The sequence below is a fragment of the Danaus plexippus genome, assembly GCF_018135715.1.
Source record: "Danaus plexippus chromosome 22 unlocalized genomic scaffold, MEX_DaPlex mxdp_27, whole genome shotgun sequence".
NCBI lineage: Eukaryota > Metazoa > Arthropoda > Insecta > Lepidoptera > Nymphalidae > Danaus > Danaus plexippus.
Window position 1 is genome coordinate 958,260 of NW_026869855.1, and position 26,438 is coordinate 984,697.

Consider the following 26,438-nt stretch of genomic DNA (forward strand, 5'->3'; position numbering starts at 1 on the left):
CTTGTTGATAGTATGGTTTAGAGTGACCACACTTATATTACTTGTATCAAAAGTCAAAGTTTACAAAAAATAACAAAAATAAAGGCTTTTCATTTAATATTCATTTGTTTAATTTTGTACTGTGGGTGATCTCTAACAGTGAAGACAAATATTCTATTCAACATGAAGACCAGTCGACCAAAGAGAGATTAGTTTGATGTAGGACATAATAAAATTGGTACAACAAGACGAGTTTACGATCTCATCGATAGGGACGTTAGCTTAGATATAGCGTTAAAGTATTACTGAAACCAACCGGCCGAAGCAAAAGACAGACTTTATTATAATATGAAATGTATAAAGAAAATTAAATACAAATATTATACAAGTCCAAAATCAGGTGCTTAATTTCATACGTAAATGATTTTTATATTTCTATATAAAGCTGTATCAAATAAATTATTTTAAATCCAGTGTTTTTTAGTTCGATTTTTCATTTTATTTAAATTCCAATTAAATCTCACATAAAAACTAACTACTAGTAAATTCCGCTGCGTTCAATATATACTTTTTATGATATGTTTAAATATTATAGGCACCGACTTGTGCATATATTTGAATAAATCATATTAATTAGTATCGTTTAATTTTAAAGCAAGCAAATACAATAATTAAAGTATAAAAGAAGTGACAAATTAACAAGCTCTGCCATTCGGAGTTTTTTTTTTTTTGGCAATTTCCAGTCTGGCGTACTGGTTCACATAATGAGATCTATGACTTTCGCGAGTATTCCTTTAATTGAAACTAATGTTTTTCGAAAAACTACACGTATTTTATTATTTTGAAATACAACATACTCCCGACGTTTTGGTTACTTTGCAACAACCGTGGTCACGGGCAGACGAGATGATCATCACATGCTCTACCACGATCTCTCCTTTAACTATACTCGATACCAGCTGACCCCAAAGCTAGATTTGCACTACCCCACAAGTGTCTGGTCATCCGCGTTACCAAAAGTACTCGATAATAACGGATCATTAATGTTCATCAAAACGTAGAATTGCGTAAAGGACACATAAAAGATAACATATTTATTACTTTCAATGGTGTTCCCAGACTTAAAGCAAAATTAGCTCTGAAAATGCTACACATGAAAATAGATTATAGATTAAGTTTTACGGGGCATTAAAAAAATATATTTGGGGGTGAATTTATAAATTCTGTGTGAATTCACAAATTCTAGTAAATTTAAAAAAAAACAAAAATAGACCAAAAAAGCATTAATTTGAAGAAAAACTAATTGGCTTACACTGCATGACCGATTTTAGCCAAACATAGCTAGGAACTACTGTAAGCAAACTTGCTATAAAATGAAAAAACCGCATCGAAACCGGTCTATGCTTTTGAGGCCTACGATGCCTCAAACAGATACGCACGCATGCACACAGACATCAATGTCAAACCTATAACACCCCTCTCAACGCATGGGGCGTTAAAATCAAACGAAATTTTATAACAACGAAGAACATTCAATTATTTTATTCATATTTTTGCAAGAATTACAATTTTATTAAGAAAATAAATTGAAAAACCTTCCTCCTTTATATTTCAGTTTATTTTCAAAAAGCAAATGCAAATTCTCATTAACCTTAATTAGGAATGGAACGCTGAGATTGAATAAATTTCGTCTTAATTATTATCGTAAGTAAGTAACAAATTATTTCAATTTTTAACTTTATGTTATATTCAAAATAAATGCAAAATTTAGGAAATTTTTATATAATTTATTTTATTCGTGTTACTGCTAAGATTATCAAGTACTGACAAAAAAATTTTAACATTCGATTTAACTTCTAAGCTCTCTTAATTAATATGTAATAAGGTCATTCACATTTAGGAAAAACGGATACAGAAGTCGGTGAACATAAAATTGTATTATATTATTTAGGGTTCATTTTAGTAATAGTAATCAAGTAACGCTTGGTATAAACTACTTTGAAAACTGACAACTGATGAAAAATAAGATAGCGTTTTACCATATAGAGGACAAATTTCAAAAATCTTTCATTAACCACACTATCAGCGAGAATATACGTATAGTATAAGTAAAGTATACCTACCACAAGTTTGCATCTTTACACTACAAACAAAGCGTTTCTCGTTTATAAAATTAAAAATTGTTCACTCTCCATATATAGAGTAATCTTCTTAACCAAAAATTGTTTAAGTATCATTTATATTACAAAACGATAAACATTTTGGCATGTTTTAACTTCTTTCTCAAAAAAACGAAACTAATCTTGAAAAAGCCGAAAAAAAAAAACATTTTTCTAAATAAAAAAAAAATTACTATCTCTCATTAAATGACATCGTTGCCTTGATCTGTATATTTGCCTACAAAGCGTAGAAATTATGCGATTCTAGTTATTTCTTATTTAACTTTTAATCGTCAATGAGAAGAGACGGAGACATCAATCATCTAAAATTAATTAATTAGACAAAAAAATGATAAAATTTATTTATGTAAAATAATTTCAAGATGTGAAATAGTTGAAAGTGATAATTAAAATTTAGTTTCATAAAAGAGTTATTGAAGACGGGAGCGCTTGATTGTTTGCTGTGTAGGAAAGGTCACGATCTCTTTCTTTACTATTAATAAAAAATATATATTTTTTTTGGCAATCTTCGGTTCGGTTCGGCTAAAATATATTTTCACGGCATTTTCATTTACAAAACTATTACTTATTTCGAATGGGTTCCTATCATATTACGTGTTATTTTCAACATATTTCATTTCAATTATTAATAGTCCAAAATCCCAGGACCCCAGACCTTACTTATTTTTATATGGATAATATGTATATATATGTGTATATGTAAATGTATATATATATATTGTAGGAATATGAGAGGGTAGGAGAGAATCAATGTAGGAATATGAGAGGGTAGGAGAGACTCAAACGACATATAAGCAGTTGTCAGAGGACATCAGGGCTCTTTTTCGTTCGTAACGCGCGTTGGTGTGATAGTTTAGTCGTTAGTAGATTTTAGAAGTGTGTTTAAATCTTTCGATTGTGTTATATTCGGATTTCATTTAACGATTAGTTTAAATCAAGATAGTTGAAAGTTATTCATTTAGAATTGTTTTTATTTTTGTGTAAATTTAATAAATTAGCGGTGGAATTGTATCGAATGTTATTTTTTAAAAAGTCAATTCTTACCTTGTTTCTAAGAATATATATATATAGATATATTTATATTTGTTTATATATTTAATACGTTAGTATTATTCGTATAATTAGTGTGTACTGTAAAAATAAAAAAACGTATAAACATCTGCGAGCTTATTCCGACGGCCAATTCTCAGGGAACCAGGTGCTGCAGGTAAGGAAAAGTTGTACTTACTTTATTTATACTCTGTGGTCTGATTTTTACTTATGTCTTTGAAAATAATGTAAATAATTTCAAATGAATATTACTAGATACCTTCTGTCAGCAGAATTTTGAAGTTCCTATTCTACAATCGTAGATAGCAACTATATAATTATTATAACAAAACAAAAGATATTCATTTAATTTTAACGAAACTAAAAATAAAAGTTTCTTGTAGTGAGTTAGGTAAAATTTGATGATATCCCATTGATAAATGTGACTGTCTGAGGATGTGGATGTTTGTTACTTTTTTATTTAAAATACATTAAATTGATTTTGATAATTCTTTTTAGAAATATAGTTTAGACACGAGAAGGACATATAGTCTTCAATTTACTGCTTTATTCCTTGTAGTTCTAAGAGAAAAATGTAGTAAGTTTCATGCTGTACGAAAAAAGGTGACCCAGAGGATAGATGTCGCTGTTCACTAATGTTTACATTACATATATATATATATAGTACGTTATTACTTTTTCAAACGACCCATATGGGAGGAATTTAGATAAAATAAAAGAGGAAAAATCGAGTAAATTTACAATAATTTAAATTTAAAAAATCATGAAATGTAGAAAGAGGGGTGACGCTTTATTACAATTCGCAGTTTCAATATGCAATTTTCAATTGAGTGAATTTTTAACGCTCACATTTTCTGTAGTGAATGTTGAATTAACTTTGATTTCATAAGCAACTCGAGTCGGCTTTGTATGTTAGAACGCGTATTTAGTAATGAAATGAAAAATGCGGGACAAATGATTCAATTCGAAATCAGTTTTGAAAACAAGGAACTTCTTGACTTAGCAGTAATTTTATTTTATTAAATTTTCCTATTAAAAGAAAGATCGTATCAATTCTCAGATTAATTATATACTTTCTCGTCTTTAGTATGTGTTATTTTGTTTTATATTTTTTTTTCGTAACAAATTTTATTTTTCTTTTATGTATTGTATATTCTAAACATTCATATTTTTTGAAAAATATTAGTTTTATTTAAATAAATAGAGCCTCGTTTGTAAATATCGAGTAACTGGCCTACGATGAAGCTACTGAATCCCGGTGTCACGTCACACGTCTCACAAATGAAGACGCCGCAGTCACAATTGAATACAAACTCCGATTTAATATTTTCTTTACTTCCGATCTCTGCACTATGTTTCGTGGTGGCCTGGAGGTTAAAAGGCCGACCTCTCACACGCGAGGGCGCGGGTTCGAAACCTGGCAAGGTTCTCGAAACCTGGCATGTGATCTTTTCCTAGTCATATCTACTTTCTAAGAGTATTTAGAACAGGCTAGAGCAGGCTTTGGGATCTAAATAGCCTCAAAAAGTGCTGGTGCATACTGCAAGGGAAAACCACTGCAACTATCTTCCCGTGAAAGTCGTCATGTATACGGATCACTGACACGTGATGACCACGATGAGTCTGCGAAGACTCTTGCGACGATGACGATGACTATATATCGAAAAACGATTCAAATCTTCGAAAAATATTAGAAACTTTTGTTTTAGATCACCGTTGGTTCCAATTCAAGTACAACGTTCTCGTTACCTCTAGACTACGTGTATACGTCAATTAATTGGACAGTAACGAGAATTTTCACACCTCTCCTCGTGCGAATAACTGCCGGTAGGACAGTGACATTCCCTATAAAGTAAAACCATATTGGTGGATCATAAATCGGTGTAAACAGACAGAGACATTATAATTCACAAAAATACTATTAAAATAAAGGAAGCTAATTATATAGGGTGGAGACCAGAGGTGCCAGGAAAACTGTGAAACTTACTTATATGTATTAATATACACGTATATTATAATTAATAAGAATTACATGTTAAAACTTATAACCTATACCCAAGACTACATGATTGCCCCGATGTTAGGACAGCAATGCCATTCCATAGCTTGTGTGGTATCAGGAATCTTCTGGTTCACGCGGCTGGGTGTTCGTTCCGTGGAGTCAGCGGCGTCACTCGTTATATGATATGTTTTCCATACAACGTTGTCGCCCCGGCGATGTTTATTTATTTTTTAACATGTTGCACGTACGTAACAAGCATCTGTTGTAAGCTCTGACTGAATGACAAACACTTTATTCGTAAATATACAAATAATATGGCCTCTGATTTCGGACAAATTCAAAGGAGCTCAAGGGGGAGGGGTGTAAGAAAAATATGCGTGTGACGTCACAGGATCGCGGCGCCAAACCGACCTACTAGCAAGGTAAGAGTGCCTTGAAGCTGTAATCTCCCCAAAACTTGTTTTTTTTTATACACCATTTTAAAGATTTAGATTATTCCAGTGGACCCACATTTTTTAAAATGTAGCCATACGTTTTTGTCGTTGCTCCAAAATAAAATATATATATATATATTTGAAATGAAAATGGAATGTGCAAGTTTTTACGAGTGCTGTTAGCTAAATAAAATAGATCTTTATTATTCTCTTAGTTACTTAAAAATTCAATTAAATATTTAAGTAACTAAGAAGCTACTTAAAATATTATCTGCTAGCACGGCTAAGTAAAATGAACCCAGCATTTCAGTTCTTCACAATGAAACCTTATACAGTTTTTTATAAACTCTTTTACGATTTATAAACACCCCTGCTATAATCCACTTGGACCAGATTGCAAATCAATGATCTATTTGGTAAAATACAGTGTTCTCTTTCGCACCTTCATGTTTTTATCTATGTCAGAAAAGGTCAACATTATTTTAGTCACTTACAGTCTTTGAGTTCCCCTATATTGTTTTAATAACTTGACAACAAAGCAAGTTTATTGAAAATATTACGTAAGAAAAATATTATTAAGTTACTTAACGAAGCTATACTTATATCATTTTTCTATATACTGTGGTTTGTAATGTGATAATGTACATGTTTGTTTACCTTGAACATATTACCAGAGCTATTGTTGCTTTTAAAATACAAATGTGTATATTTTTCTTATACACTAATATGTTATTTCAAACTTTTGATAAATAGGTATCGTGTCAGGACTTAATTGTTCCTTTCACATCTTAATATTTTTTATGAGAAATCAATATTTAAAATCCAATAAATACAAATAAACTTTTTTGATACCTAAAACTGTCCAAATATTATTATGGCCAGCCCTCGTCCTCTCCGTGGGTTTAGTATGTTAAAAGACGTTATGCGTGTATCTCAGTAAAGACTGAGTGGGTTCGAAAATAAAAGGATTTATTATATAAATTTTTATTGAATAAAAAAATTATAACATTTCAAAGTGCTAAAGATATCTGATGAAAATACAGAATTATTTCTGTGTATATTTTATTATATGTTATTGAACGATAAAGGAAAGAAAGAATAAATTATTTATTGTTCGACGGAAAAGCAGTTATTACGTCATAAATTATTTTTATATTACACGTTACGTAATTTAGCACAGTCGCGCCATCCATTCCAGCGGATATTTTTGGAACTTAATATTCGATACTTCAAGCCGTTGCCTTACTTTTTATTATCTATCATTTAATTCTTCATTTGTTACATCAAACCAAAATTATCTAAGAATTAAGTAAGATGTTATTAAAATAACTTTTAGATGTTAAAAATTCAAAAAACAGATCCGTTTTTAAAATTTTAAATGTACAATAATTCAGCACGTTAATTGTGAAGGAGGTCATAGCGAGAGGCATCAAAGCACGCTCTAGTTCTTACTTGAGCGTCTTCAACATACATTTTACCGTTTCTTGACGCGCAAAACTATTTTCATTTCGTACAAACAAGTTTACATCGTGGAATATATTAAAATATGTATAATGTTATAAAAAAAATAAGAATTACAATTATTTAGCCATTACGTTTAATTAAATTATTTCTGTAAACTAACACAGTTATATATTTTTGGTATCAATTTTATTTATTCTGGTTAGGGGACCCAACAACCCTCGACGGATTAACTATCATTTAAAAACATTAGCACATGTAAGACCCTTAAACCACCCTAAGCCTAAAATTATTTTAAAAAAGAATATCATACTCTCATTCCGCTGAACTGATATTAAACAAATATACCTGAGAACCGCTTCAAGAAAAAGGCTTTCAAATTAAAAAAAACAGCATCAAACTCGGTTGATTAGTTTGAGAGCTTTACCACAGACAGATATACACACAAACAGACAAGTATATAAAATTTATAACCCAACTGTTTGCATCGCACGTTAAAAAATACGTTCAACCATATTTCCTTCTCACAAAACTAGAAAAAAAGTTAAATTTATCAAAGCGATAATCACGACGCTTTATAAGTTAGAATGTATTAAGTCGTTTTGATCATAAAAAATATATATTTTTTTACATTTTTGACTTGAAATTTGCAATACAAATACGGTACAGCTAATTTAAAGGGGAGACTCAAATCATAAACAGAAAGAGCAAGATTAGCCATAGTCTGTATCTCTTGACTTGATCTCTTCTGATCTGATACAGTGCCTTTCCTTGATTCAAAGTGAAGTTATCTCCATACTCAAACCTCTCTTCTAGAACAAGGTCTTGTCTTTCGATCTGTGTTATAACTTCTGGGACTCAATCCTCAAGAAACCGCTCAAAGATTGTAGGTAGTAGAGCTCAGTTGTCGTCCAGTTACTGCAGCTCTAACATGGGAAGCCTCTACCGGGGAAGTACCACACTCTCACAGAAGATCGACGTAAAGTAGTCTTTAATGGCTGCGTTTCTTCCTATGAGTAAAAGAGCTGGTTGCCCTTTCCTTTTTCCCCACCCTTTCCCTTTTCTCCAATCAAGTCAGCAACGCATCCGTAAAAATATGTTCCGGATTTCCATGTGCGACGGTACTACCTCTATCAGGTAGGCCGTCTGCTGAGAAAAGCTTTATTTCCGAAATCTGTATTTAAAAAAAAAACGTTTATTTTATTCAGAAATTTGAAAAAAAATGTCATGTCTTAAATATGTTGTTATAACAATATTTCTTAACTTCCGCTTCATAAAAATTCCACATTTTAATTGCAATAAAAATCCACTCACAACGAACGACTATCGACAAAAAAAATATCTAAAAAAGCAAAAAAAATGACCTACATAGAGGTAGCGGTGACCGAAACCTAACAGAGTATGAAGCTTTAGATTGTATTCTTCACAATTCACAATTTTGATGTTAAAGTTCCCTGTTTCAGTTATGTTTCGATGCATTTACAATGAATGGGTACGACGGGCTTTTACAGCGAAACCGAAATGCCTTTGGAACACTGGTGTATGACAATATAATCGTATGACGTACGATTTTCTTTGGATTTAAGAGCGTGATGATTATTATATTTGATGTTTAAGTAACATTATATTTTACTAAGCGTAGTGTGATACGAGTATATTTTTAGTCCAATACATATTGTTAATATTCTCTAAAACACATTTTCACATATAAAAATTATTTAAATGTTCTATATGGCTAATGAAATGTGTGAAATAATGTATGTTTATTAATTTGATACTGTTTAGCAAGGGTTTTTTTTAGAAAAAGAAAAATCATAGTTTATTTAACGCCAGCAGTAAGAAATTTGTCTTTGTCAGAAACAAATCTAGACTGCAGTGAGTTTCCTCAATTACATCCAGTTTTTTCACTTATCCAAAAATAAATGTAGAAAATTCAAAATCATAATCTAAGTTAACGAGGTTTAAAAACAAATGTGTTTTGTACATACATATTACCTTTCTCGCTTTAAATTATATGAAATGAACTAATTTTCTTACGGCTCAAGAGACGAAACCTCTCAGCATTCCATGGATTCATCGTGCGGGTGCCGGGTCCATCGCGTTGCAGGGAGAGGAGCTTCAACAGTGCCTGGGACTTGCGACCCAGGTGTAAGTTTAAGGGGCACCTATCTAACGCGCGTTAAACGCTCACCTCCAGTGTCCAAGCTCCTCTCCCTACCTAACCAAATATGAAACGAACTTGCTAGGGCTGCCCTCGACGCACGTTCCAAGAATGGACTGGTTTTAGTTCTTGGCAGGCCTAAGTCTTTTAGTAGGTCGTAGAGATATTTGGCTGTTATACCTCTCGCTCCTACTTCTACCGCGTACAAATTTACAACGAACATATTCTTAGTGAGTTTGTTAGTAAGCTCGTAATACTACCGACGCACAAATATCCTCTGGGATGTTATTTTGCTTCTCATACGTGTCCGTCATTAAAGTCCAATCCGAAGCCGCTTTAATAACAGAGTAAAGCTTGACGTTTGATTTTGTAGCCCTAGTGCCTTCTCTCACAAAACCTATTTATCGTTGGTTAGTGGTTTTTTCTTTTTGCGCTCTTGCTACCGATAGACTAACCGCTTTTCATATGATTCCTAAAACCCTATCGTGACGACGCGAGTCCTGACCGCTATCTAGGAGTACCCTACATCCCACCAGCAAATGCTTAGCAGTTCCAACTGCCTCCCCGCAGATGTAGCAAGTTTTTTCAGTACCTTTGCCCCATCTTACTAAATTACTCTGATCTGGGAGAGTCATCTGGAACGCATTGAGGTAAAATTTTAGCAGTGCTTGCGACCAATCATGAATTAAAGTGCGCCATTTTAATGCTAATAGAATGCGATCCAATAGAACTTGACAGTGTTTGGGGTTACGTGTCAGTATTGCGAGATCGTCAGCGAAGGCTAAGATGGATTCTGTGTATTTGTTATTGAACTTGAACCGATATCCGCATTTTTTCTCGTTGCTGATTAGTTTATCTACTAAAACATTAATAACAATATTAAATATTATTAGAGACAAACAACAGCCCCGAAATAGTCCTACATTATATCTCAAAGTTTTTGAAACGCCTTCTTTAGAAAAAAATAATTTTGAGTAATATGACGCAATCATATCACTAACTACTGTTGGGAAGTTATACCATTTTAGCGCGAATAGCATTAGCTCGTGTTGTATCGACCCGAACGCATTTTCTATCCAACAAACTGTTATTTGCCTCTCGCTTTTTCTGACATCTTTTAAGCTCTCCGACAACAAAGTGTTGTGTTCTAGGCATCTAGAAATCTCCGGTAAAAAACCCTTCTGGTGATTTGGCCTAAAATACCCGTTGTTAAGCATGAACCGTGTCATTCTTGTTTGCAGGAGCGAGAAAAAGATTTTAGTAGAAAAATATGGCCGAGAAAAAGATAAACTAAGACATTTTTGCCGTATATTTTATATAAAATTATTAATTTTTATTTATATTCTACGTCCGTCACGTTTTTAGGCAATCGTGGCTTATACCTTTTTATAAACATGTGAGAAATCTTCAGAGCACTTCAAAGGAAAATTATTCCCAACGCTTGTATGTTCAAAAGCAATTTGCCGCTGTGTTAACCACGGGCTTGCAAGTCACGTGTCGATATTAATAGAAAATAACTAGGGATTTTTCCTATGATATATATATCTTTATAAACAATAGGATAATGTCCATAAAATATTTAATCAATAAATAAGTCAGTTATCGTTGTATTCGCAAAATCTGTATTAGATGCGACTTAATAATCTATATCGATAGAAGCAAAAACAACTTTATGATTATACAAATAAGATATATTTTCGAAATTTAGCATGGTTATATGTGCTTTTACAAATGTAACAGCTTTGGATGATGAATGTGTCCCGGCACATGTTCTAACCTAAAATCGCTTTATACGAAAAATATCGCGAACATATAAATTCTGGAACGGTATTAAATGAATTCTATTACAGAATTACAGCTTAATGAAAGAAACTTTATTTATTAATTTTTTGATTTATAAACTGATTGTTAAAGTACAAGTAATAGGACGTACTTCGAAGGGAGTCCTAGTATGGTCGTTTCAAATTTAGTTAGGTAGGGAAAGGAGCTTGGACGGTGGAGGAGCCTTTAACGCGTTAGATGGACGCCTCTTAAACCTACCACCTGGGTCGCAAGTCCCAGGCACTGTTGAAGCTCCTCTACTGATGAGAAGTTTCGTCTCTGTCAAATGAAGTATAAAGGAATTGAGAGAAGTAGAATTATATGTCACCATTCATACCAAAAGTCTTAAGATAGATATCAAGCTAACCTTTTTTCTGACTTTGTTCCAGGTTTTACACGGGTAAGAAAAGTAACCCTTTTCTTTTAGAAATTATTACAATTGTTGCTTTCTTTGTTTCGCTTAATTTTAAACAAAATTTTATATATACATTTAGAAGTAATTAAATAATCCAATTGAGTTAAATGTACCGCTGTATAAGCTTCTCTAAGTTAGAATTCCGATTCAGCTTTCTATATCTCTCTACATTTACTTTATTGTGTGTTTAAAGTCGCTTCCATTGTACGTAACCGTAGTAAATGCTATCGCTTATGGTATTATACGCTCCACGGAACCCGCGAACATATTCAATTTCACGGCCAACAAGTGTATCCATGGGTATGTGTACTTTGCTAATACCATTTGTATCTGTTGGGTGAGAGGATATTGATATAACACTAGTACAGCCTAAACTTAATTATCTAACACTATTACGTGTGAAAATTATAATAACGCTTTATATTAATAAAATTTGTACTATATTAACTTTTGACACTCATAGTATGAAGAGATCATTTTATTTGAAAACTTTTAGCGAAATCTAAGCATGTTTAAACACATATATATTGGACCTTTTTTGAATTATATATATATATATATATATATTTATATGTGTGTGTAATTCCCATTAGAAACAGTCAACAGATTAATAAATTAAAGAATTGTCATGAGTCAGGACAGTCACATTCATTACATTCATCATATTAAAAAAACCTTCGCTAATAACCCGTATAATACCTAATTGTTTTATATTCACTGTTTTAGCTAAATATTATTTATAATTTTTTTTGAGTATTTGTAAAAGTACAATTTAAAAACAGCAACAAACTGAGATCGATAAATTTTTTCAGTCATCCTTAGATGAACTTTAATTCTTTCTTTCTTTCTTTCCTTTAAAACGTATCATAGAGTTTTGCAGCAGTTTAAAATTCATTGAAAAGGCCATCGCGCTGGTTCATTGTACATGCACCGTAACATGGTTTGAGCAGAAATAGTTTAACAATAAAACTGTGTACGGGAAAATATCAATCAATATCACGGATGGAGATGTTATTTATTTAGCTATTTTTATTTTTGCAGCGTTCAATATAGTTCGGTTTATTTTTTACTGTATTTTTTTTGTTACGAAATAAACACCAGTTCATATTTTTCTGTTGAACGAATTATGATAGAATATATATATGTGCGTGCGAGTTTGTGTGTGTGTGTGTACATGTACACGAAATTAACCAGAAGTAATTTCAGATTATTCGTTCAACATTATTTCTTCATAGTTTAATTTAAAATAATTTCTTATTCAGTGGAATCATTATAGCTTTGTTAGTCTTCATTGTTATTTCTCTTGTTAAAGTTATTATTATATATCGAAAAATCATACATATTTAATGACGGAGAGATGTCTATTACGTCTAATAAACATATTTATTATACTATAACATAGCTTTACAAGAAAATATAAGGAATCAGCATATCGAGACTATCAAAACATGTATGAACAGTTAAAGTCTAAGAAATGTCTTATAATCTAAAAATTATATAAAACAAGCAACAATTATCTTAATCGAAAATGAAGAGTCGTACAAATAAAAAAAATATATAAAGGAGTTTTTTCTAATTCCTCACGAAACTAGTTCGAGTCTCTGTTGTTTTGCAGTGCATTTACAATGAGCACGTTTTTCATTACTGACAAATGGTCTCCCGGGAGACAAATTTTGCTTTTAACAATAACTTTATTATCGATTTATCGAATAAGTCATTATAATGTTAATTAACATTTCTTTTTTATAATGTAAATATAATAGTGGAATTAATTAACGTGATAAATCGATCGAGATTTTTTTTTTAATAAGGTTAATAAAAATTTAATAACGTAACATATGTCGAGACGATTAAAAACTATTTGATAACACTATTACTATTATTCATCGATTTCACAAAATAGTGTTTAAAATATAATATTTACGAAATAATAGGAACGATGGTTTGAAATATCTTACCTTAATATGTAAGTGTGTTTTTGGAAGCGTTATTTAACCTAGTTTAATATTATTGTCACAACACACTTTTACTTTAATCTATAAATTTAAATAAATCAATGAATTCATATTTCTTCTTAATCGTGCCCTCACTGCTGTGGATGGTGACTCCAGAGTTTCAGGGTAAGCCGCTTCCATCGGGCACGTTTAGTCGCTTGATGGAGAGCGACGCTAGCAGGTATTTCCACGTGAATTCATACAATGATTCATTAGTTTACATACAAAACATATAGTAAATATACAAATAGCCAAAACAAGAGATAATCTGGTAGGTTAAGACAAAATCACTACCATTATTAAATAATTAAGACGTATTAAGACAATTGCAATGCTGAAATATAGATGGCGCTAACAATTATAAAATTACTTATAACCATATATTTGATTACAATGAATATGTTTTAAAAAATCATGAATAATTAAAGTTATTGTAAATTAAATCAATACTTATAAAATTAATATCAGCACATTGGCTGTTTATATAAAATGCAATGATTGATTGTCACCCCACACGCGTGCCGGCATATATACAAGAGCGTCATGAGGGTGCCTCATGGCGATCTTGGCTATACGTACCCATCATGAGCGTTGTAACGATCGGAACTCAAAATAAAAGCACATTCGTACTGTTCAATATCTTATTTACTCGATTTCTTTACAATTGTATTTAAAATCACGATCAAATAATAAGATGGAAATGGATTACGAGCCAATAAGTTAGACTTGTGCACTTCGTTTGACGGCTGTCAGTAGTACGACCCTGTCCTCACTCTTAGTGACACTCACTACCCTATTCGTTACTGGCCGCTAATAATGTTTATGATATTAACCAACTAATCGACTGAATTACTTATTACATTGAAATATTACTGACATCACTCATAGAACCGAAGCAATGTTATTATAATTAAATTAAGTAATGATAATATTAAATACAAAAAATATACTAAAAAAAAAAAAATAAAAATAAAATAATTTCAATCTGTATTAAATACAATGTATGGATAGCTTTTAAATTCCATTTTCAAATTTCGGGAAAGATTCGCAAGGTGAATTTATAGACTTTATAGCCTTTTTATACCAAAACCATCTTTTATCTAGATCTCTTATCCCGTACAATAGAAAATCCTTTCATTCACAAAAGAAAAATGACAAAGCCAACGTGAATTGGGAACGCATTTCTTATATTCTCCTGATGAATTCGCATTACAATATGAAAAGAATTTATTTTCGAGTACATTTTTAAGGTGAAAAAAATTGCCATAGAAGGGTGGCATAATTTTTAAAACACAAATATTATGAGCTAAATTATATATGGTGGTAACCAGAGGTTCCAAGAAAACTGGGAAATTACTTATATGTATATTATAATAAGAATTACATATGTAAACTTATAACCTATACCTAAGACTACATGATTGCCCCGATGTTAGGACAGCAAAGCCATTCCATAGCTTGTTTGGTATCAGGAATATTCTGGTTCACACGGCTTGGTGTTCGTTCCGCGGAGTCAGCGGCGTCACTCGTTATATGATATTTTATCTTTACAACGATGTTTTCCCGGCGATGTTCATAAACTTTTTATTGTGTTGCCCGTACGTAACAGCTATGATTTTGTACTTTTCAAGTTTACCATTGACCAGTTTATATCAGTTATAAGCGGTTGTTAATTCACTGTTGTGTATATAGTTTTCAGTTTTTCAAATCATATACTAAACGTGGAAATTTATAAAGGAATACTGAGTATATTCCATGTAAATTTTTACTATGAAAACTCGTAAATGTACGTAATTATATTCAGCTGTAGAAAGCCTATTAGTTTAAACGATTGATTGTCAGTGTGAGCATTGACAACCCAGCCGCATTGTATCTTACACTTTTCATATATGTACATATATATCTAATAAATGTATCTGAATATTTTCAACTGCATCTAAAGTATTTTAAGTTGTTATATATTAAATTTTTCCTTAATAAATCCTTAGTTTAAAATCAATAAACTATTAGAGCACAATGTAAACTATAATATGTAAGTTATTATACATGTGTGTATATGTGTTTCTGTCTGTCTGTCTGTTCGCTATGAACTCAAAAACAAAATTTGCAATAAGCCGCATTTCCTTCAAGTAATATTTAAATTGTTGTCGAGCGTGCTAAGCCGGGGTGGGTTGCTTGTTTAATATATAACATACTTTAAAGGCAACGTGAAATTCGATTAATTATTGCTAAGATATATTTAAACATGATAAACTAGAAGCGATAAATCAAAGGAAATCTTCATTAAGGTTCTTCATAAATCAAACCCGGAAAATACAAAGACGAACGAAATTAAATGACAACACGGAGATATTAAATAATCGGTTCTAAACTCAATCAATAAAAGAAATTTATAGTAAAGTATATGTTTATTAAAACGAAGTCGCAACTAATTGGAGTTATATTAATATTAAAACGGGAATTAATTTAAGGTAATTTGCAGTATTGTGTGTTTAAAATTATTGGAAAATATTCAATTAAGTTTAGATTCAAATAATCTTAAAGCTAACCCAATGTAAGGTAACCAGAGATAATGAAAATACGTTAAAAAATCTATGTAAACAGCAAATCAAGTTATGAAAGAGCTATTAAGAATTCTGAATCTTAAATATAAGATCAATAGATTTGATAATCATTTAAACTATTTTATTGGATATCATGAACCCGCTGCCTGTAAAGCATTGTTATCTATGAACGCGCCGCCTTGAATGCATCGACTTTTATTATTGGAGTTCCGCTGTATTTTTTACTAATATACTTTATATTTTTTTATAATCATAACTTATCATATACAATGAACTTTATAGAAATACTAATTTTTGCCAGCAATTTCGTCCACTAGGATCTCGGAATAAGACTCAAAGAGGAAAGTGTGTTAAAATCATAGTGTGACAAACCGGTAGCGACATCTATAGTCTGTAACACCACGTTAATACGCACATCAATAATAACAAACAAACTTATTGATAATATCAGTATAGTACAGTACAGTACATTATCTTGTGAGTGACCTTCTTAATGAATTTATAAAATTAAGAGTAATTTGTAACATATTAACAAACATACTATTAAAAGAGCTTGAATTATCATTCCTTATACGGAACCACAAACAACACGGTTCAAACATTCTTGATTTTTCCGTGTGTTAGTACAAAGAAACTTTCCAGTTACGCTACCAACATAATGTATTGATTCATTTTTTACCGTCCTACTAAAGGAATGAAGTAAGTATTGCATATATATTTTTGCGAGGATATTTATAAATGTAAATTTTTCAAACAGTTCCAATACAAGTAAATCAAAGCTTAATTACATTCCTAAGAAAGACATGCTGAGTTTGCAATAAACAGTTCCAAATTACCTTAAACCACAATAATAACTCAAAAACAGAAAACGACAACGTATTAGAAGCAACGGTTTTCAGATTCTGCTGTTGATATTGAAAGAGCAACGCTTTATATTCCACACCTTTTCTATCTACCCTCTATTCCATTATGTATTAAATACACACTACACTACACTCAACAAAAGATGTTTTGAAGTAATCGTCATCTCCACACTAGATACACATCGTTTGGTGTCTCTCGTTCAATATCCTACGTTAATGCTTTGGTGATGAAAAACAAGTCCCCATCTGTTCTGGCGATTTGATTATCTGATGGATATATTGAGAATTCAGTATCATTTGGGATATCCTAAAAGTAACAGCAACTCCTAAACATCGTAAACTTTTTTTTTTAATAAATTTTTCGTAAATATACATACATATTGAGAATATTATCAAAATATTTGTTCTATATAGGATTTGAAATAAAAAATGGTATTGCACCCTTATAATATATTATAAGAATATTTTTTTTAAGAAAGAAATTCAGCAAAGCCTCCACAATTTTTATTAGTCGTTTCCAATAATTCCGTACCACCCAGTGTACAGACAAAAAATGCCACACAGCCTTATTTTTGCTCCACAGAATATAACCTACAATATTGGCTTCAACGTCCATACCTGTAATAGTTAAATATCGTTGTGGGACTATTAATTATTATTGTTTATCTATAATTTATTTAATAAGTGTTCTAAATAACAAATAATAAAGGTAAGAAAAATGAAAAAAATCAATTATAATTAATAAAAACTATTGAAGGAATTAAATATATGTAAATGTTTAATGAGATCTAAGACTACCTCGAGTTTTATTCATTTAAATGAAACTAATATTTTTCGGATATACTACTTTTCAGCAACCGTGTTCACGGGCACATCTCGTCTGCCCGACGCTGAAAAGTAACCGAAGCGTTGGCAGTGTGTAGTTTTTTACAAAAAAAAAGCATATTAATAAAGCACGCGTAGTATTTTATATCCCAAAAATATTAGTTTCATTTCTATATAAATGGTTAAGACACAATAATAGTATAGTATCAATGAATCGTATGTGTAATAACTTATAACATCACGTAATATATTTGAAAGTTTATCTAAAGTAACATCTTATGATATCAACCAACTTAAATATAGAGCTGATTCAAATCAAAGAGGACAACTAATTTACCCCTAACTTGAAAACCCAACTACAGGTTGGTTAGTAATATAAATGTACAGATAAAATAGCTATAACAGTACGTTCTAGAAGGCATATTAGTCGAATTAAATGTATGAGTTATGAAAAATATAGTGCATAATTTCATTAAGTCACTCGATTAACAAAGAACTTATAGTATAGTAACCTCCTTTTAGCTTTAATTCCGTAAAATAAAAATCAATGTCATTATATAATCTGCGTTTTGACGTCAATTTTTTTTATCGTTTACAAATTTTGTTATAATAAAATCGTTTTCATAACAAATATAGAGGGCAAAGTTAAATCTATTCTGTGAAGTTTGTGTATTGATTTAATGTTTCAATTTAGGACAAAGTTTAATTAATTCGAGATTATAGTTTGAAGATGAGAAGACATCGGATCAAATAAGATCAAAGACATAAAACTTAGGGTACCTATTTGACTATTTGTGTACAATTTCGTTTTGAGATAGCATTAATGTTTCCCGGGTTCCAATTACTTTGTTGTTCAAGCAATTATTTTAGATGTACATAATTAAATCTATATTTAATTATATAGTAGAATATTTTAGTGCGTTATATGTATGCCTACCCATTATTTATACGTGAAGACCTTTTGTCTTGACAGGTTTTTACGGTTTTTTTAACACAGAATTTTTACAATGTATTTTAAAATACTATTAGTAAAATTGTTCGTAATATGGATTTAAATTAAATATCAACCTTATCATGCATGAAAAGGAATTTAAATATGAATTAAGAGATTTAATTAAATTTATTATTATAGATTCTCTTAAATAAATAATTTTTATGCAACATTTCTAACACTTTTATTAACATGTTACATGCAGTTTTTGTTATAGTCCAGTCGGTCATTTTAAACTAATATGGCGAGAAATGCGGAAGCTGAGGTGGCAAAAATGAAAATGCTAGAAGAACGCATCAAGGCGCCATCTATCTGGGGACGTGTGCCCTGCGGCATCAGGTTTGAAGATCTGCAAGACAGGAGCTACGAGGATGCTGTCAGATTATTGAAAAACCATTTCTTATCAGAAGAGGTACGATAGAGAACTAAGTGTCAAAGTTCTTAATACCGTTCTGCGTGTAGATATAATAAGCGCGTAAATAAAACAAAAAAATGAAGAGCCTTCAAATAATTTCATTAGTATAACTAATGCTTATGTTTTAAAACATTCAGACATATAAATGCTTTAAATTAAGATATATGTAAGTGTGAAAGAACCTTAAAATTAATGCAATTTGTTACTTTATCAACGAAAAAAATTGTTAGGTTTTTTTTTGTTGACATAAAACGTACGTATACGTCTGTTATTATTTTTCTGAAATCGCTGTTTGATTTAATTTTTTTATTCAAATTCTAATGAAATAAAAAAATCATGACACGAGCTTGTTTAGAAGCCGGAACCTACGGAATATAACGTTCCAGCTGCTTTGCCAACTGAGTCATCGTGCGCTAACTCGAGGAGGCAAACTGATTATATATATATTTCACCTCCATAACGAAACGGAGATATCTATTGCAGTTTCTTTCGAAAATATAAACCCTACATTATTTCAATTGTAACTAAAACGCGATGGACCCGTCACCCGCACGGTGAATCCATGGAATTCTGAGAGGCTTCATCTCAAGTCAACACTACTAAATTCTTAAATTCAAACATAAAACAATGAGCAAATCAAATTCATAAAACGCATATTAATACAATTTTTATCGACTCAATTAAGTACAATGGTATTTTTAATATATTTTTAAAATGAATTTCCAATTTTGTTTTAGTGTAATTCAGAAAGAATCCCATTTAAATAAAACGATTTAATTTAGTGCTGGGGGCATTTGGGAGTTCTCTAAAAAAAAATTTAATAAACCCGATAACCGAACACTCCTTTAAATCCTCTCCTAAATCTCTTTATTCATTAATTAAATTAATTTGAGAGAATATCTTATGAAATAGATTCTAAATTTACCTCGCCTGTCTTTTGTGAATTAAAGGGTCTTTCATTGTAAGCAGAATTGCGGATGTAAACGGTTTATAAAAAACATTTTTTTTTAAACGAATTGGAAATTTGTTTGAAGTGAATTATATAGTTTCATTTATTCATTGAACGGGATACAAGTTCGGAAATAAAAAATGTAATATCGAGAAATTCTAATGATAAAATGAATAGCATTTAGTGCCATGTTTTTTCGTTATAAAATTCACTATAATTATGAGAGCTAAAGGTTGCTATACAAGACTCGCTCCGATCGATTATCATGTTCCAAACTTTCATTCTGAAAGTGTTATAATTCTCTAATAGCCAAACTTTTAACTGGTTCGTGTATAACTGACCTAGTTACATTATTCGTTGCTTGGAATCTTTGTTAAACATAATAACGCTGTGTTAATTTTTTTGTCGTCATATTTGCGTTTCTTAAATTCGGTTTCGTTAAAACTAACGACTTTCATGACATAACTTTTCAAAGCTTGTCACTAGATGGGCACTTAAATCAAAATTTGACCTTGAATTTCAACATTGTAGTGACAAATATTAAAAAAATCTTAATAATTTAGTAATATAGAGAAAAACTTGAAGTTTCTAATACATTTTAGTATTTATTGTGTCAAAGTACAGCTTAATAATAGAGGATGTTTTGATCCCGGGATAACTATAAACAAGTTGAGGCTAGTTAACGGACTTAATTACGTCGAGGGTAGTTTGAGATTTAGCAGTTCTTTGTTAAACGTGATGGAAATTTTAATAATTTTATTGTTACAACTTCTTAATGTAGTTTCTCATATCAAGATATTATAAACGAATACATTATGCGTAAAGTATAAAATTGATCAGGGGAGTATTTGCACAGACGAGTAGGTACTTCATACCAAAAAAATTATCTTAAACAAAATGCATGAATTCTCGAAAAGCACACTTAATATTGAATCTACATGTTTGAGATGAATATATCCTTATGTTTTTTCATAAAGAAAGGAATGTTTTAAAAGGTTTTTGTTTGTATAACTACAGATAACCTACAGATCCGTGAAGATATCCAACGAGAAAGAGGCGACTGATGAATTCGTCCACAATGTTAGGATCTGGATGAAAGACAAAATGTCCATAGCAGCGGTCAAAGAGGGAACAAATAAACTGGTTGGAGTTCTGATCATGAGGATACAGGAGAAAAGTTAGTATGGTTAATATTATGGACATATTTTCTACAACCGAATTTCACTGAAGAATCTCTTCAATACTTTAGGTTAAATACTGAATTAGATATTTGAAATATATGTGAATGTTTACTCTAGTTTTAAATTTGGAATGTATGTGTGTATGTGTTTTAGTTTTTGATGTACGACTATAAGCCCCTATAACTTATTTTCTCTTAGCTTCGAGGTTAATCAAGAAAATTATTTTAAAGACTTTTTCCATCGTATTAAAAATGTTATATTTTATTCAGTTTATTGATTTATAAATAAATAATTCTATCTTAAATTCTGTAATATATTTCGGGGCATCAGCAAATCGCCGGCCTATACGGATACAAAGGTTCTCAGACTCGATTTCCGGTTGAGCAAACTTGTTTGGTTGCATACCTATATTTATCCAGATGTAATCGATTAATCGATTAACGATATATACATATTTCTTATTATTTTTGCATCTTCATAAGTTTTAACAAACTACTTGAATAAATTAAGTTGCAAAATCTATATATATCTTAGGACAAAATCTATGGCTTCTAAATTATTACAGAGTGGGGCCGGGGGCGTTTACCTCTCAAAGTTTTTCACAATTTTACAATATACTTTTGGTCTTTTATATGACGAAATGAAAGCTTAATTTTCCTATATATAGTTAATGGGACATTTTAAAGCGTTTGATTGGGTTTGTCAAAAATTGATGCGACAGTTTTTTAAAACTTGTTTTAAAATTTTTGATCGAACATTGTCATCAGAATTTTTCCCTAATGCAAACAACTTTTTTGCCTTCATCATTGGATGCTGATCTCTTTTCCAATATAAAACGAAAATTATGTGCAAATACTTACTGTTTGCCGGCTTAAAGATAAAATTAACTGATTATTTATCGGTTGCAATAACTTTAACAGTTAAAAGATCTTAGTTTAGGTTCCGTAATATTATACTTTCGTTACAATATACGTTTAGTTTAATCCGAAATTAAAAATCCAATAATATTATATAATTGATACGGTATTGATGTCGGATACGTATTCTCACACATCGTCCACGTCTTCTGAGATTATTTTAATTACCGATTTTAATAAATTGCGTCTTTTATATCCAGGAAGGCGATTGAAATTTACACGTGTGCTTAAATACATGAGCTTCTTCATTATCATTCCTAATTTTTAATTATAAGAATGACCTTAAAATTAAATTATCATCCTCACACCCGAAGAATAGTCCGAAAATTTTTATTTAAATGTGTCTGAATGGATTTTTTCTTATTCTTAATTATTTCAGAACATCACATAACAGTCTTTACGTAAGGGATTTATTTATTCTAACTACTCAATGTTTAAAATAAACCAAACTAAATAAAATACTAGCAAGTAGCGCTTTTACACCTTTGAGCTGTTTCAACTTGGAAGCTTTTAGAAATACTTTCATTAAATTTGTCCTTAAATTCAATTTGAAAATTAAACTATAAAGGAAAACTTTAATTTTATTTATAAAGTTAGTCTTATTTTAAAACTGTTTTTCCGACTTTCAAAATATGATTAATTATCATTTAATAATATAATTTTTTTTTGTTGTATATTTTCTGTACATTTAAATTTTCATTTTAAGTGCAATTACAGTTGCAGGTAAACAATTTTGGAATAAATAAATTACTAGTTCTAATGAGACAATAAAACAAGGAAATAATCAAATTGATGAAGGATTTTCCTAATTTGAACTAGTCTTAATCATAAAAGCTTTGGAAATTATGTGATATTTTAAATAAGATCGAAAAATTTTGTTGTATTTTCGATTTATTTATTTGCATATATTGCTAATTAATGACTTTTACTCTATATATCAGAATATTTTTTTAAAAGTGTACTCTCAATTCTCTCATATATTTACGATCGCATAAATTTCAAACAATACTATCTTCGTAACAATCGAATCGATTCATATAAAACTCGATTTTCCTGTATCGTCGATCGTAATCTTAAGGTCGGATTTGTTGGCTGCTTTGAGCCTAAATTCTTACTGCATTCGTAAAAGAAATTCAAATTCAGCTATAGATATTGTACAGTGCAAGTTATGAGTGTTTGCGTTTTAGCAATCGTTAGATATCGATTAATTATTTCAAATTCAATAGTACGATAGATATGTCATTGATTGGCATTAAGTGTCAGTGCACTTATTGAAAAATCTTCACGAATTAATGTGTAATGCTTATTTAAAATATTCTTATGTATTTCGTATATATTTTATTGAAACAAAATCTCTTGTGTACTACTTCGTCGTCTGTACTCCATTCGCTGAATAACATTTAAGTGTACAAAGTCTTCAATTCACGTAAAATTATTATTATTATTATTGGTATTTATATTGTACTAGGAACCAATTATTAAACTTATACTATGATAACTTTCAAAAGTACACCCGATTTGAAGTATTTAAAAAGTTATTTACAGATAGTGATGTAGGCTTGATTGAAAACTAAGTAATTTATGTTGATAAAACTTAATACCGTATTTATATAAATAACTTTCCAATAAAGGCTTTAGGAATGCCAATTTTTAAAATTTGTAAAATGGATATAGTATGTTATCCTTAAGAGATAGACATATTCCAACGTAAACTTTTCTGTAGACCTATATAAAATACACAATTCCACCATACTTTATTTTGCTGTCTCAAAGACTTAGGCGGCGTTTTCGTAAAAATCTCCCAGATGGCTTATTTTTTCCGACATCTTCAACAAATATCGTTAATATACACACAAATAAAAACAAAAACTTTACAAATTATATACTTAAACCTTCCTCGAAAATCACGCTATCGAGTGGTGATAACCGTTTGATAATCGGCGCAGTCGTTTTTCTGTCTATCGCGAACAGATAGACGCGGCGAGGGGCTTTGTTTTATAATATGTATTGATTTGTAATATTTTCAATACCAAAGAAAGAACACGTATAAAAAAAAATATTTGAGAAATTAGTAGAGCATTAAAAATAATGAAAGCAATAAAAACAATTATTATAATGTCCTTATAGATAAGGCTTTATATTTATGGCAAGGATTTCAAACAATCTCTTAACTTGGACCACACTATTCCTACGTAAATGTGATTCAAAGTAGGGTGGATCTGTGTTAGGCAAAGTTGTTGATACATCAAGACGAATAAATGGAAGGTAGCTTTTAATTTAAGGTATCATTGTTCCCGAGGTCTAACTCTGTATTTGTTTAAATGCTTTTGTTTATATTCGCATAGTATATTATATATACGCTCATGTATTATTTTATAGAATCGTTATTTTCTTTACATTTCAGGCGCATACTCCCGTACATTTAGCCACGTTAAAATAACACACAGCCCTCAATATACGCAAGTGATTACGTTTTATAGAGAAATTGAGAAGGGTGCTAATTTGTTTGAGAAACTTGATGTGAAGCGTTACCTTAAGATATACGTGCTGGCATTGAAAGCTAGATATCGGCATAGGGGTAAGTCACAATGAAATAATATCGTCATTATCATCAGCATCATTATAATTAAAATCATCATTGTCATTGCCGTTATCCACATTCTCATCATCATCATCATCATCATTCTCATCTACATATCTATTATTAATTCTAACTCCTTCATTTAGTCTATGCAATAGTACTATAGTCCACAATGCCAACAACTTTAATATTTTTTTATAACCTCATACGTAGTACTTTACATAATTACTTGTTTCTGACTTTTTCGTTATATCAATAAGGTATAGCAAAGGAAATGTTAAAGGCTGCGATAGGGTTGAGTGAAAGTGCCAACGTTCCCGCTATATCTGGCATCTTCACGACGGGTAGAGGCCAGCAGATCGCTGAAGAACTAAGCTTTGAGAAGTTCAACGAATTATATTACATAAGATACATCATAAACGACGAGGTGAGATGTAAATAATTATAATAATATTATAAATGGAACGTCTGTTTGTATGGCTATAAGGATGTACATATGTTAGTCATTCGTTTAAAAACTGTCGGTTTTAATAAAACTTTGCACCTTCATCATATTAAAACACACACTGTTTGTATTTTTGAACGATTTCCAAATAAGTGATGTTTTTTTTAATTTGCGATCAAAAAGATTACTTTGATCTTTAATATTTTTTAAACAATATAATCCCATGTATTTTATTCACATTAAAATGTTCTACTAAATAGATTCATAATATATTATTTTAAGACGTATAAACACAGACTATCAATAAAACAGACAGAGCCCTATAGAAAAAGATTTAAAAAGTATTGATTTGTCAAATTTCAAAATACCTTAATTTTTTAATTGTTTAAAATGTTAATGTTATTTTTTTAATAATCTTTAAAATAAATAACCAATATTAAAAAAAAAAAAACGCCTCTAATCTATTCCTTTGTTATATTATTCAGATAGTTTTCTGGGACACCGGTCTAGGTAATTACGGCGCCGCTCTCATGGCGTACAGGATACCAACGGTAGTTGAGCCCCAGGAACTTCAGATGCAGCCGTCATCACGGTTCAACATACAACAGCCAAATGATGATGATGATGATGATTGATGATAGGAGCATATTTTGAACATTATGATGTTTGATTGTTGTTCAAGGTGATCATGATATATAAGTATTGCTTAATATTAGTATAGAAATAAAATTAATTCATACTATAAATAAAATATTTAATTCTGTAGAATTTCAAATATTAATTTAATTTTATTTATATATAATGTAATTATTATAAAAAGCTAGACAAAAATTCCATTATACAATAAAAATATTGTCAGCGCTAATTATGTACTGTTTATAATATAGTATAGTTATAGTATGAAACATTAAATATTAAATACAGAAATATTGTTTTTATTGTAATACAAGAAAAATACATTTAAAACAGCCTGAACGTTGTGAACGATTCCACGAAATTTAATGGAACTCTTTTATCATATAAAAAACAAATTAACTCATCATAAGAGTTTAATTCATTTATTTAACATATATATACATATATCTTTTTTCAAAGAAATTATAACATTTGTAAACAACACTGAAAACGACAAGCATTCACTTGTTTATACATTATAAAGATTTGAATAACACTGACAAGTAATGGTATAGAGAGCTTCATAGAAGAATGA

General features: G+C 30.4%; 1 protein-coding gene across 2 annotated transcripts; it reads left to right on the forward strand.

Annotated features, from left to right (window-relative positions):
• The first annotated feature begins 18,329 nt into the window (after window positions 1-18,329).
• Window positions 18,330-26,092, forward strand: LOC116773579 (uncharacterized). 2 transcript variants are annotated; one of them, XM_061528719.1, is made up of 6 exons: window positions 18,330-18,525; window positions 18,946-19,152; window positions 21,122-21,281; window positions 24,607-24,780; window positions 25,044-25,210; window positions 25,714-26,092. In XM_061528719.1, exons 2-6 carry the CDS (start codon window positions 18,982-18,984, stop codon window positions 25,861-25,863), a joined length of 822 nt encoding a protein of 273 aa, XP_061384703.1. In that variant the 5' UTR covers window positions 18,330-18,525; window positions 18,946-18,981; the 3' UTR covers window positions 25,864-26,092. The 2 variants fall into 2 exon arrangements, with proteins under 2 accessions (XP_061384703.1, XP_061384704.1); XM_061528720.1 differs by having other exon boundaries at window positions 18,958-19,152.
• Window positions 26,093-26,438: the final 346 nt, after the last annotated feature.

What these genes read in the sequence shown, in the direction of transcription:
- LOC116773579 (XM_061528719.1), top strand. Translation starts at nt 18,982, where the DNA reads ATGGCGAGAAATGCGGAAGCTGAGGTGGCAAAAATGAAAATGCTAGAA. An exon ending in AGCTAGATATCGGCATAGGG is followed by an intron (nt 24,781 to 25,043) that starts GTAAGTCACAAT and finishes TATATCAATAAG; the next exon opens with GTATAGCAAAGGAAATGTTA. An exon ending in GATACATCATAAACGACGAG is followed by an intron (nt 25,211 to 25,713) that starts GTGAGATGTAAA and finishes TATATTATTCAG; the next exon opens with ATAGTTTTCTGGGACACCGG.